At 40.1% G+C, this 14,869-nt stretch overlaps 1 protein-coding gene across 1 annotated transcript; it reads left to right on the forward strand.

Annotated features, from left to right (window-relative positions):
* The first annotated feature begins 250 nt into the window (after positions 1–250).
* Positions 251–10,929, forward strand: LOC109191241 (leucine-rich repeat extensin-like protein 2). Its single transcript, XM_019341828.1, has 2 exons — positions 251–339; positions 10,179–10,929. The coding sequence occupies exons 1-2, from the start codon at positions 251–253 to the stop codon at positions 10,927–10,929; spliced, it is 840 nt and encodes a 279-aa protein (XP_019197373.1).
* Positions 10,930–14,869: the final 3,940 nt, after the last annotated feature.

Here is a 14,869-nt window from a genome sequence, read left to right on the forward strand (position 1 = left end):
TCAAAAATGCGGGGGCCACATATACTCGGATGGTCACCCGGCTGTTTCAGGACCTGTTAGGAAAATCCATGCCCGCATGGTGGATTATCAGTCGGACATATACGTGGATGATATGCTGGTGAAAAGCCGAGAGGAAGCTGGTCACGCCGGGGACCTGACCGACTGCTTCCAGGTAATCCTTAAATATAACCTACGACTCAATCCCAAAAAATGCGCTTTTGTCGTACAAGGGGGTAAATTCTTGGGATACATGGTGACCAAGAGGGGCATTGAGCCAAACCCGGAGAAGGTGCAGGCCATAATGGACATGCAGCCTCCCAGCACCGTTAAAGATTTGCAGTGATTAATTGGCTAACTGGCCGCCTGAGTCGCTTCCTAAGTAAGTCGGCAGAAAAGACTGTACCTTTCTTTGAGGCTATGAAGAAGAAAGGGGGGTTCGCATGGACGGCCGAGTGCCAATATTCTTTTGAAGAATTGAAAAGATAAATTTCCACACCTCCGGTGCTATCTACCCCCCCAGGTCGACGAACCTTTATTTTTATATCTTGCGACGTCTCCCAAGGTCGTGAGCTCGGTACTTGTCCGTGAGGAGGAACGGACGCAACACCCGGTTTATTATGTGAGTCGTTCCTTAAAATCAGCCGAAACTCGGTACACATCTCTGGAAAAAATAGTCTACGCCTTAGTGATCACGGTGAGGAAGCTAGCACCTTACTTCCAAGCCCATACTGTCCGAGTCCTGACAGACCACCCTCTGGGAAGTGTGTTGCGGAATCCCACGTCGTCAGGACGACTCGTGAAATGGGCCATAGAGTTGACCCAATATGGAATCGAGTACCAGCCTCGCCCTTCGATTAAAGGGCAGGCCCTGGCCGACTTCTTGGTCGAGTGCACCGCGGAAGAAGATGACAAGATCTCGGCCTCGGAGGAAGGCCCCAGCGAATGGTGGGTGTTAGGAATAAAGTGTAATGGTTTTGATATGCCAAATATGTATTCGTAGATCCCCCAATTTTATTTCTTAGGTCTAGTAGAGTCTTAGACCATGATCGGGAAATTATTTAAATTGGAAAAGAGAAAAACAGAGGAAGATGCATGAAAATAGAAGAAGAAGATATAAAGCCTAAAATCAAGAATTTGTCTGGAGAAAATGACAAATTAAAGAAGAAGATGAATGATACAATATTCACGTCAATGCTACTTAAAGAAATATTCCAGAAGAATTTTCGTGAAAGAAAATTAAGATTGGAAGAATGCATGAAATTGACTTGGAGACCAAGCATCTATGGAAAGAAAGGAGTACATCAAAGAAGATTGGAAATTTAATCAATAGTTGTACGGACGAAGTGGAAATTTAATCAATAGTTGAATCTCACTATCAACAATTTTACAAGGTAAAATTTGAGAAGCCAAAATTAATTAAGTTTGATGGAGTTGGGCGCTAGTTTGGCTCACTTGGGTGGCAATTGAGAAGCAATTGCACTTGGGAGCCAATTCAAAGGAATTGGGAGCCGATTTCATAGCAATAGAAATTGGGAGCTAGTTCGAAGCAATTGAAATTGGAGCTAGTTTCAGAGAAATTGAAATCAATTGAAATTGGGAGCAAGTTTCACAAGGGAGTCAATTCAAAATGGGAGCCAATGTAGAATTGAATCAATTGAAATTGGGAGCAAGTTTCACAAGGGAATCAATTCAAGATGGGAGCCAATGTAGAATTGAAATTGGGAGCCAATTGAAGTTGTAGTATGGGATACAAACTCAAATTGGGGATCGATTCGAAGAAGACATGAAGATCAAATTGAATTGAGATAAAATTCAATACCAGGAGAAGTCTGGAAGCCAATTTCGAAGTCAAAGTCAAAAATTCAAATTGGGAAGCAATTGAAAGCACCAGGAGAAATTTGGGAGCCAATTGCAAGTCAAAGTCAATTGGGAGCCAATTACAAAGGAGAAATTCAAATTGGGTGCCAATTACAAGTCAATTGAAATTGGGTGTCAATTACAATGGAGAAATTCAAATTGGGAGGAAGTTCAAAGCCAGTTTGAAGTCTGAGAACACCCAGACGTGAGAATGAAGAAGATGAAGATGAACTTACAGTGAAAATATTCTCACAAGGAAAAATACTAGTTTAACTAGTATGGGATTAAATTGAAGAATATTTTTAAATCCCAAAGATACAAAAACCACTTCAAAGCTAATCAGAGAAGCCGTTCTACACCCAGATATTCTCAGTCAACGTAAAACCAGAGGAATATCAGATGAAGTTTGGGAAACCATTCGCATGAAGTTCAAGCTCTCAAACGGCTAGCTTATCCTTTCTGACATCTTTGCAGAAGATAAGATAAGATCTCTGACAAAAAGATACAAGATTTCAAAAATGAGAGCGTCTCTTTCCAACGGACAGATTCTCATTACCAGCTATAAAATGATGAAGATATGAAGACTTGAAGATAACGAACTCACGAACAAGAGAGCAGAAAATACGAACTCATCAAGGAGATCGAATAGAGCAATTAAGCTTAAAAGAGCATAGAGCAAAAATCTCATTTGGTACAGAGCATACCAAAAATCTTCAAGTGAGAAGTGAGAAAAGAAAAAGAACTCAGAGAGCTTCAAGAGAAAAATATTATGAGAGTTCTTAAAACAGAGCAAAACAGAGCAAAAATATCAAGTGCTTTACTTGATATATTCAAAGAGAGAAAACACTCAGAGCTATTAAGAGAAATCATTCCAGAGTGTTTACCTTCATCAAAGAGACCTGCGCATCATTGAAGATCATCTACAGAGTCTCAGAAGTTGGAAGCAAGACAACACTTGTTTTGGAGCAAAACAAGAGAAGGGAGGAAAGTAGCACGAAGCTGTGAAATCCTGGATTGTCACACGAAGCTGTGAGATCCGAAGCAGTAGTGTCGGAGGCACTGGGCGTGATTAGTGCGGGCTTTGTGATCAAAGCACTAGATCACGGGATACGTTTCTACCAGAGTGTGGAAGACGGGGGGAAAGTAATGCGGAGTCGTGAAATCTTGGGATAGTAGCGCGGCGACGTGAAACCCGAAGCAGCAGTGTGGTGTCACTGGGCGTGATTAGTGCGGGCTTTGTGATCAAAACACTAGATCACGGAAATTCATTGTATCTTGGAACCAAGGAGTGGTAGATATAGTGAATTGCTCTTGGAGATAAGAGCAAGTGGAGTAGGAGGACTACACCACCTCGCGAACCACTATAATTGTCTTGTGTTATTTACTGCTTTCTTTACTTACTGCTCTTTACATATTCGCTCTACACGAGATATACTGCTCACACAATCTCACACACACTTTATGTTTATTTATTTCCGTTGTGCACCATACTCTAACAATCTAGTTAAGAGTTTTGGTTTATCTCTGGCTTAGCAATTGTTGTGCTGTGCGAAAAAGTGTGAAAGTCTATTCACCCCCCCCCCTCCTCTAGACTTTCACCTTACCTCTTTTGGGACCAACAATTGGTATCAGAGCCTGTAGCCTATTTGAGTCAGTTTATACCAACCTTTGGGTATTTAAACACGTTGCCCAACTGGGTTAACTGTTTTTGACTGCTAGGCTGATCCATTCTACAAAGTGTGTGAATTGGATTAATCTTTCATATCTCTCGTGATGATGATGAAGAAATATTTAGCTCAAAATCTATTATTCTCACTTGATAAATTTGATGATTGGAAAGTTCGTATGCAGGTACACTTATCGGCTTTACACGATGAAATGTGGGAAGTTATTTCCACTGGCCCTATAGAAATATTTAAAATCAATACGACGTTTGTCCTATCCCCGGATGCTCCACAATACGTACAAAAGCCTAAACCGGAATGGACATCGGATGATAGAACGCGGAATAATCTTGACAATATTGCCATGGATATTCTATTCAAAGCCGTTAATCATACAATATTTCCGAAGATCCGAAAGTGTGCTACTGCCAAAGAAATATGGGAAACTCTCATCAAGATTGGCGAAGGAGATGAATAAGAAAAAGACAATAAGCTCACAATCGCCATGAAGAAGTTTGAAGATTTCAAAATGCTCTCAAATGAAAGTGTTGCAGACATGGGAGCTCGAATGATCAAAGTTCTTGGAGAGATTAGTGATCTTGGCAAAAATATTAGCCAAAAAGAAATTAATCTCAAAATCCTACGAGGCTTACCATTTGCATGGGATATGAAGGTTACGGCTATGCGCGATCACCGAGATCTAAGAATGTTGTCTACAGAAAAATTATTTAGTGACCTAAAAGCATATGAGTTCGAAATGAAGGCCAAAGATGATGATGTTCATGAAGCTCGAAATTCTGCTCTAATGGCCGAACAACTGTCAACCTCCAGGTCAGTAGAAAATAATGTTGATTTTATGACTGACGAACAGTTTGCTCTTTTTGTCAAAAAGTTTAGAAGGTTTATGCGAAAAGGAGACAACAAAAATTCTGCTCGTGGAAAATTCGTCTCACGCATATCACAAGAAGAAAAAGTCGAAGAAAATAAGGATTTCTGCTACAATTGCCGCAAACCCGGACATTTTAAAATAAATTGTCCATATCCGATCGTTAGCAAGTATCAAGGCAAAAATGTTGAATCTATGCCGAACAAATCCGAAAGCAAAAGGTTCAAGCGCGACAAAAGAAAAGCTCTCGTTAGCAACGAACCAAACGAAAATGATGATTCGGAGGATTCATCATCAAGAGATGAAAGTTCATGTTCGGATGATGATACGACGCTAGTATGCAAGTCAATTGAGTTGAGTACAAGTGAAGATTGTCTTATGGCTCTTGAAGCAGAGGAAGAAGAGGCAACATCTAATTCTTTCAATTCTGTTAATTCTTCTTTTTCTCGTGAATCTATTGACAATCTAATGCGAGAATGTCAAGAGATTATGCTCACTCATCCTCAACTCAAGGAGCGCAATAATATTCTAATTCTTGAAAAAGAAGAAATGAATAAAAAATTGCAAGATGCTTTACTTGAAGTGAGTAAATTGAAGAATGAAAATATTTCATCTTCAAGAAGAGTGTAAAGCAAGAGAGGTTAGAGAACATAATCTTAGAGCTACTATTGCTACGTTCACTAATTCGTCTAAAATAATAGATAAAATGGTGAGCATGCAAAAGCCATCAGGAAATAGAACCAGAATCGGTTATGACTCCACATGTTCTCAAACCCCTCAAAATCTGACTAATTTTACTACTACTTTAAATAATAAAGTTCAAGTGGTAAAATTTGTTAAAAGTCAGAATAGCACAATGAGACAAGGACTTGGCTATCAAACAAAAGCAAAATTGAATGTTGAAAGGCCGAAACAATTCTATGATACGGCAAAGCAACAAAAATTCATCAAGCAAAGATATGCCAAAGAGTCAAGTGCAAAAAGATTTCATAGAAAAGAGGGAAGATTTTCTAGAAATAAAGTTGGGAGATTTTATCCCGCTCAAAAAGATTGGTTGTGTAATAGATGTAATGCTTTTTATAGACCAAAGCAACCATTCCCTTCCCAGGTGCCAAAATATAAAAATAATTTTCAAAACCCGGCGCCAAAAATGTTTTCAAAAGTGAGTTATGATTATCGTGTCTCTAATGGTTACAAATCGCCTCATCTTAATTCAATAAGATCTAGGTGGGTTTGGTTACCTAAAATCACTAACAGTAAAGGACCCAAGCAAGTATGGGTACCTAAAGTTAATTAATCTTTTTTGTAGGATGTTTGGTACATCGATAGTGGTTGCTCACGCCACATGACTAGAAATAAATCATATCTAGTGAATTTCAAAGAAATCGATGGATCAAAAGTTATATTCGGAGGAAATCAAAATTATGGAATTACAAAAGGAGTTGGCACGATCAAGAAAAATGGATTGAAGATTGAAGATGTTTCTTTCGTTGAAGGCTTAAAATTTAATTTGTTGAGCACCAGTCAATTTTGTGATAAAGGCTATCTTGTAGAATTTTCTAAAGATAATTGCCTAATCAAAAATGAGCTCACAAATGAGATTGTTCTCTCTGGAAAAAGACGAAAGAATATGTATGTTGTTGATTGGAGCACAAGCAAAGATTCAGTGTGCTTAATGGCCAGAAATTCGAATGAAGCTAATTGGGAATGGCACAGAAAGCTCAACCACTTAAACTTCAAGACTATCAATTAGCTTGCAAAGAAGAATCTAGTAGAAGGCTTGCCAGATATTATCTTCAAGAAAGACCAAGTGTGTGATGCCTGTCAACGCGGAAAACAAATCAAATCATAATTCAAATCAAAGACACACGAGTCAACGTCAAGACCGCTAAGCTTACTACATATGGACTTATTTGGACCGGTTGATCCAATAAGTGTAAGTGGTAAGAAATATACTCTCGTTGTTGTTGATGATTTTTCTAGGTACATTTGGACCGTGTTTCTCAAGAAGAAAAATGAAGTTGAGCAAGTTCTACCGAAGCTGTTGAAGCAACTACAAAATGAGAAAGAATTGCAAATATCAAAAATACGAACGGATTGCGGAACCGAGTTCGTGAATGGAGTTATACAAGCTTTTTGCAATTCACGTGGAATTTCTCATCAATTATCTACCGCAAGAACACCGCAACAAAACGGTGTTGCCGAAAGAAGAAACCGGACGCTCAAAGAAGCCGCACGAGTGATGATTAGTGCTGCCGGTCTCCCGAAACGATATTGGGGAAGCTATCAACACTGCTTGCTACATGCAAAATCGAAGCATGATCCATAAGCAGTACAAGAAGACGCCATATGAGCTTTATAAAGGGAGAAAACCAAATATTGGTTATTTTCATATTTTTGGATGCAAATGTTTTATTCATATTAATGATAAATTGCATCTAAATGCTTTTGATGAGCGTGCAGATGAAGGAATTTTTCTAGGATATTCGACTACCAGCAAGGCGTTCAAAGTTTTGAATAAAAGATCAATGGTGGTTGAAGAATCCATTCACCTGGTATTTGATGAAAAATCACAGATAAAAAATGATGCACTGGATGAAGAAATTGCACAAAATGGTAACAAGTGTCATATTGATTTTTGTGATACTAATGATACGTGTGAAGATGATGTTTTGCAGGGAATGGATGAGTTGGAAATTAATTCTCTAGAAAATCCCATCCCTCATCTAGAAGAAATTGGAAATTCTTTAAATAATAATTTTGGTGGTGATGCCTCACGTGGGAATGCAGATGCAGTACGGGTTGGAGATCCAATTAGTGATCAAGTTGCATGTGAAGTTGGTAATCAATTTCAAGAAGAATTAAATAATGAAATTCGAACCAACTCATCCAGTACACAACAAATGGATCCACCCAGTACCATGCACCCATTTCAACCAGATTTAAGATGGCTCAAAAATCACCCTCTAGAATTAATTATTGGGAATATTCATGAAGGCGTGAAAACAAGATCATCTACCATGGAAGCATTGTTCGCGTGTTATCTATCTCAAATTGAACCAAAAGAAGTTGACGAAGCTCTCAATGATCCGCATTGGATAAATGCTATGCAAGAGGAGCTCAATCAATTCAAAAGAAATGATGTTTGGGAACTTGTTCCAAGACCGGCGAACCACAATGTTGTAGGAACCAAATGGGTCTTCCGGAACAAAGCAAACGAAGAAGGCGTGATTGTTAGGAATAAAGCAAGGCTCGTTGCAGAAGGATACTCTCAAGAAGAAGGAATAGATTTTGATGAAACTTTTGCACCGGTGGCCCGACTTGAAGCAATCAGAATTTTCCTAGCCTACGCCGCACACAAAGATTTCACCGTTTATCAAATGGACGTGAAAAACGCATTCTTGAATGGTCTACTCGAAGAAGAAGTTTATGTCGAACAACCCCCAGGTTTTGAGGTAAAAGGCGAAGGTGATAAAGTCTACAAACTTAAAAAGGCATTGTATGGGTTGAAACAAGCACCTCGAGCTTGGTATGATACCTTGTCAATGTTCTTGATAAGCTGTGGATTCACCAAAGGCCTTGTTGGCAAAACTCTATTTAGAATTCAAGATGGTGATCATATTTTATTAGTACAAATATATGTTGATGATATTATTTTTGGAAGCACTAACAATTCTTTGTGTGAGAAATTTTCGAAGCTTATGCAAAATAAATTCGAAATGAGCATGATGCGTGAATTGAATTACTTCTTGGGCTTACAAGTCAAACAACTGAAAGAAGGAGTATTCATCAATCAAGCAAAGTATACCCGCGACTTGATAAAGAAGTTTGGCCTTGATGGAAAATCATCGATCAAAATTCCAATGAACACATCAATAAGGCTAGACAAAGATGAAGATGGAAAGGATGTTGATCAAACAAAATATAGAGGAATGATTGGTTCTCTTCTATATCTTACTGCAAGCAGGCCGGACATTTCTTATGCTGTGGGAGTGTGTGCAAGATTCCAAGCAAATCCAAAAGAAAGCCACCTCACCGCAACAAAGAAGATCATACGATATTTGAAAGGCACAATCAATGTTGGATTGTGGTATCCACAAGGTACAGATTTTACTCTAACAGGTTTTTCAGATGCGGATTTTGTAGGTTTCAAAATAGACAGAAAAAGCACTTCCGGGACATGCCAGTTCTTGGGGGGAAGGCTTGTTTCTTGGTTCAGTAAAAAGCAAAATTCCGTCGCAACTAGTACCGCCGAGGCCGAATATATTGCTGCAGGAAGTTGTTGTGCGCAAATTTTGTGGATAAAGCAACAATTGAAGGATTATGGAGTAAATTGTGATGACGTTAGTATTTATTGTGATAATACTAGTGCAATCGCTATCACTCACAATCCGGTGCTTCACTCAAGAACCAAACATATCGACATTCGACATCACTTCATAAGGGATTACGTTGAAAAGAAAAATCTGAAGATCGAATATATCCCTACGGAAAACCAAGTTGCTGATATTCTCACGAAGCCTTTATGCGAAACGAGATTTTCTACCTTAAGGCACGGGTTGAGAATGATCGAAATGAGCTAAGTATCACTGAACTTAATCTCTCTATTTAATTTGATACTTGTGCTCAAAATAAATTGATTTACGTGAATAAATCATTTTATGTGATTGTATGCATATTTTAATTCGAAATTTTTATGTGATAAAATTGCAATATGTGTTAGGAACTTATTTGTATATTTGCATGTGTTATTTAACGTGAGATCATAAGCCATGCAAATTAATTTGATAAAATGTGCAATTCGTGTTTTATTTAATAATTAGTTTAAAATTGCATGTTTTAAAGTGTTAATTAGTGTATGAGTATGTGTTCATGATTTTAAAAAATTAATTAATTTGTTTGCATGAACAATCTGTCTAAAAATGTGATTTACCGTGTTTATTTAACTATATATGTGCATAATGTTATTTAATGTGTTTATTGTATGTGTTCCGTGCATATGTATATATGTGTTATAATTTGCAATAAATTGTTTTAGAAAACTGAAAACTAATTTGTTAAAATGCTTTTTGTTAGTGTCTAAAATTTTTAGAATCTGATTTAGTATAAAGTTGTTTCTAAAATATAAACTTGGAATATATGTGTTAATTATGTTCATTTCCAAAATTTGTGTTTTTCGATTGGAAATTACCGTGTATGTGTTTAATATAATTGGTATGTGTGATTAATTATTTATGGAGTAATTTTTGCTACTAACGAGATGTTGAGTATGATTATATCTGTGGTACACGATTTTGAGAAGGAAATCAGGAGACAAAGGAGGAAAATTAGAGTTTAATCGGGCATCAAACCCCCACCCATAAACTCCTACCCTTTCTAAACCTCCACCCAACCTAAACCTCCCCCCATAATCCTCTCCTAGATCAAATCTTTCCAAACTGATTCACTTTCTCTCTCAAATCGGCATACCCATACCTCCTCTCAGCTAAATAATCTCAATCGACTCCCACATAGCAGTTAAAACCTAACCCCTCATTAAACTCTCCCCTCTAAACCGTTGCCCATCAAATCCCTTCCCATCCACCGCCATCTCGACCAATGAGAAGCCTTGCCGCTATCCATCACATCCCATAAATCCCAAACGACGGCTAGAAATATTTACTCTCCATCGGCAAGTGAACCGATATTCTTCCTGACCGCCCTATATATTGGGAGACAGCCGAGCAACATATCTTGTGGAAGATCTTGTTTGTTTGAATTTTCTTTTGCAGGTGCAAGATGGTGTCCAATGAATCACAAGAGAACGAGATGAGGAAGTCAACCAAGAGAACTTGGGAGAAAGTTCTCAAACAACCCCGAAGGGCAACACAAACAGACACAAGGAGAAATGAAGGAGAAACCCCGAGTAACCCTCTGATTTTAATATCAGAAGAAAAGGAGCAAGAAAAGGAGTCGCTACAAATTCAAGCAGTAGCAGAATCACCACCGCGTGAACCAGGCTTCATATATGAAGAAGACAATGGTGACAAGAAACAGTCTGTGAAACAAGAGAAAGTGGAAGGGTCTGAGCCTCCATTTATGAAATTTTCACCAGTTGTTCAACCTGACATGTATGCTGAAATTCTGTATATGAGCAATTCAGAATATCTCATCTATTTAAAACAACTGACGTTTGGACCGGTTCTACCCCCTCCTAGTTTCGATTTCGATGGGCTCTATCAACCTCCACCTCCACCAGAGCCTCTTCCGAAGTTTCCACCAAGTCCGCCAGTTCTTGCACCCCTTCCACAAGAAGTTCCTGCTCCTTCACCGCCTCCTCAGCAGATGCCTCTCAACCCGTTCATCCGACCCCCTGTAGACTTTACTAGGTTTTTCAATCAAACCTACTCATCTTCAAGCTCTAACGGGTCGATGTTCGAGGAAAGTGAGTCCAGTGGTGACTCAGGACCAGGATATGCTCCTTCACCACCAGGAGGTTATGACTCAGAAGATTGCATGAGTACCGGTTTCTCTGCCTGTTGAAGAAGTGCTATGTTATCACTCTCACTCTCTCTCATTCTCTGAAAGAAGGAGATAAATAAAAATGAATGTTTTTGCTTCTAGCTCCTTCTATTTCTCTCTATATCTCTCTCCTAAAAATGAAAAATCCCTACGTATATAAAAAGATCAAAAGTTTCGTAGCCAAAAAGATACACAAAAAAAAATTATATATGAATAAAAATAAAATAAAAAGGAATTAAAAAAAAATTTAATGGCAACAAAAAGGGATAAAAGAAGAAAATATTAAGAGGAGAAATGTCAGTATGAGAAGAAGTAAGAGAACAAATGTCAGAAGAAAGAAGAAGAGATATACTAGTGGAAGTTGCTACTGAGAGTAGACAACAAATCACAGAGAATTTATCCAGTGTATTGCCAGTACACCATACCGAGTCTACCATGCCTGTAACACCCCAGATTTTCAAGATATTTAAAACTTATAAAGTAAGGTGAAATCTCATTAAATCCCAAAGCATAATACAAGGGTACGGGGTTCTATGCCACACCTAAGCTAGAGAACTCAGGTGCACAGGCTAACTAACTAATATCCTCAATAATGTAAACGCATAAACATGGCACGCAGACCGAAAGGGGAACTATCTACTTCTACGCTCCGAGTTCTAGCACGCTCCAGTGACTTACTCTTCTGTGCCTGAAAGCCAAATATATCTGTTCAGCGAGAGATGCTGGTAACCCACTCCAACGCGTTGAAATACAATACACATATATATATATACATAGATATACGAAAAGTCATTTTGAAGCATGATGATATATCCTAAGAGACTCTAGCTTTCAAATCAGGGGACCGACTCGACAAATAGGGGTACACAAAATCTACAGTCATAATCAGCATATACAGTTCTCACATAGGAAACAGTCATAGATAAGCACAACCAATAATCACAATTAAGCATTACTAGCAAGAGCCCTATAACAGTCACAACATCAACCCTTCTTATCTCATCATATAGCACACTTTGTTGGCGCCACAGGACCAATCGCATGCCCATACATGAGGGTCAGCGCATATAGCTCTGACACGGCCCCGCAGCACCCTGCCCCGTCTCACACTACGGAGGGGTCGATCGCAACCGACCGATGAGCCGCAGCTCTATATAATATTTATATACATGACCGGTCTTTACCGGCCTGGTTAACAGTTTGGATGGTTCTCAACCCATTCAACTGCCCGTATAGTGGACCTTTGTCCTATATAATATTTATATACCTGACCGGTCTCTACCAGCCTGGTTAACAGTTGGGATGGTTCTCAACCCGTTCAACTGCCCGTATAGTGGACCTTAGTCCTATATAATATTTATATACCTGACCGGTCTCTACCAGCCTGGTTAACAGCCGGTATGGTTCTCAGCCCACCTGACTGCCCGTATAGCCCGATTGATCTCAACCAAAACGGGGTAACATGCACACATAACACATAGCAAGCACATGCAACCCATATTAGCACATTGGGAAGGGGGAGAAAACGTATAACAAAACCTATGCGTGATCCTTCACATTTTAAGAATAGTCCTAAGGGGTTCATACTTCTTTCACCTAGGTCAAAGGGATACCAATTCAACTAGCATGCAATATATAAGACTCATACGACCTACGAACGGTACCCGAAAATCAAACTAGACATAGGCACGATAGACGGAGTCCGTTGGGACACCACAGGGGTCGGGGGAACATCAAACGGGGAAGCCGGGGTCCCGAAGGGTGGGAATTTCCAGCGGGTAGCCGGTGGGTGGGGGTTCACCCGCCGGCTGCCCGCCGGAATTTACTGTTCCGGGCAGCGGGTGCCCGGCGGGCAGCTGCCCGCTGCCGGAGCTCCTCTTTTTGGCCGCGGGTAGGTGGCGGGTCCCCTACCCCCACCTACCCCCCATTGACTCTTTTCACCAAAAACGCCCCGGGAACCTTTGTGGAACCCGAAACCATGCTTAGACACTTTCAAACGCAATTGATAACACACGTAGACAATTAACGGATCAAAATCAAGAAACAAACGAAACATAACCTATCATGCTTTTCTAAACATAATAAACACCCAATCATGCGAAATCCCAACCAATATACCAAGAATAATACCATACAAATTCCACGATATAACCTAGGGTTCTAATTATTTTTAAATCAACAAGAACACAATTCATCTTCCAAAATTAAGATTCGATAGGAATATCATATAACTATCAAGAACCTCATATAATCATTAAGAACATCAAGGACACTATGTAATTATCAAGAACGTCATATAATCATCAAGATCACCATAATTATCAAGAACCTTTCATCATCAAGATCTCCCATGGAAATCATCCCACCAATCATTAATAATAATATCACAAATCATCAATACACAATAATATGGGGAAATCCTAAGAGGGGAATCATAACTAAGAAAATAGGTTTTGTTGAGACATGGGTTACCTCTTAGCCTTAATTAATTCCTTGGCTATGAAGGGTCTTTCTTTAAGCTTTCTTGCTTTCTTGATTTCTTCTAAGGGAATTCTTGGAGCTCTTTGGGTGGTGAGACGTTATTGTGGTGGGGGTTCTAGGTGCCTCTTAAGTCCCTTATTTATATAATTAGGAGTCCTAGTTAGGAACTAATATTATAGGCTTGCTAATTCTATTCCTTTTGGGACTAAGGATTGGGTTTGGGGATAAGGGCCCGTGGACTATGGTGGGCCTTTCCTAATTAATTATTGTGATTTAATTCTTTTTTTTTGGGTAATTGATTAGATGATTTAATTGATTTTAGGGATCGTAACACGGGGTGTTACACTCTGCCCCCCTTACGAGGGGCTTCGTCCTCGAAGCCCGGTGTGTTAATCCATTCTTTCACCCCTAGGCATCCCGCATCTTGGCCTCCCGGTTAGGAATGTGGCCCCACGTTTTGCCTTAGATGGGGTAGATAGGATTTCTGGTGGTGTTTGTGATAGAAGGGTTTTAGGTCTACCTCGGTTTCCTGCTCCTGAGCTGGACGCCCCGCGAGTGCCCAAGGTGGCCTCGATTGCTGCCACCCTCTGCTCCAGTGCGCGTGTCGTACGGATCAAGGATGAGAATCCTTCCTCCATGATTTGGTTTTGCCGGTTGAGCTGTGCGAGTATGCGTTCATTGATTGAGCCCTCGTTTTGCTCCCTTGGGTTCCCTCCTGATCGAGGTTGCACCGACAGGTGGGGTTCGTCATCCTCCTCCTGGTCCTCATTTCCTTCCAGAATTCCGCAATCTTGCATTGCCCGTTTGAGCTTCTTGTTGGAGATGTCTAATTGGTCGACCAATTCTCTTCGTTCATCCTCGGGTTTTTGGCAAATTTCTTCGAGGGTGAGGTAATGTCCTCCCTCGGTGTAGTAAATATCGTTGCGGCGGAGGTTCTGGGCGTTAAAGACCATACCATTCGCGGTCTTGACCTCGGTGTGGCTTAGATCCACCCCCTTTTTCTCCATGATCCAACTTAGGATCATCCCGTAGGGTAGGCTAAGTCGGTTGCTTGTTTTGCAAAACTCCATGTGTTTTAGCATGAGGGCCGGCAAGTTGAATTTGATTTTGTGCTTCAAGAGGTAGGCAAAGGTGCACTCTAAACTCCCCACGTCTTTGCTCTTATTGTTTGTGGGTAGGAGGCTATCGGTTACAATCATAACCAATATCTTTTGCTCCACCGATAGCCACTTCCGGTTTGGTCGCGTGGCCGAGGTGAATCCTTCTTCTTTCTCGAGTAGGTACCCGAGATAGTCCTTGTACCCCGTGTTTGGGGTATCAATCCACCCCTTTCGGTCGTAGTTTGACACACCCGTGGTGGTCAATTTCAAGAGTTTGGCCAAGCGGCCTTCGGAGAGTATAATTTCCTTGCCGCGGACCTTGGTGGTGACTTCGAGCTTGTCACCCTGTTTGGTGGCCACTAGGTGTTGATAGAACTCTT

Source organism: Ipomoea nil, unplaced genomic scaffold (genome assembly GCF_001879475.1).
Source record: "Ipomoea nil cultivar Tokyo-kokei standard unplaced genomic scaffold, Asagao_1.1 scaffold0205, whole genome shotgun sequence".
Taxonomy (NCBI): domain Eukaryota; kingdom Viridiplantae; phylum Streptophyta; class Magnoliopsida; order Solanales; family Convolvulaceae; genus Ipomoea; species Ipomoea nil.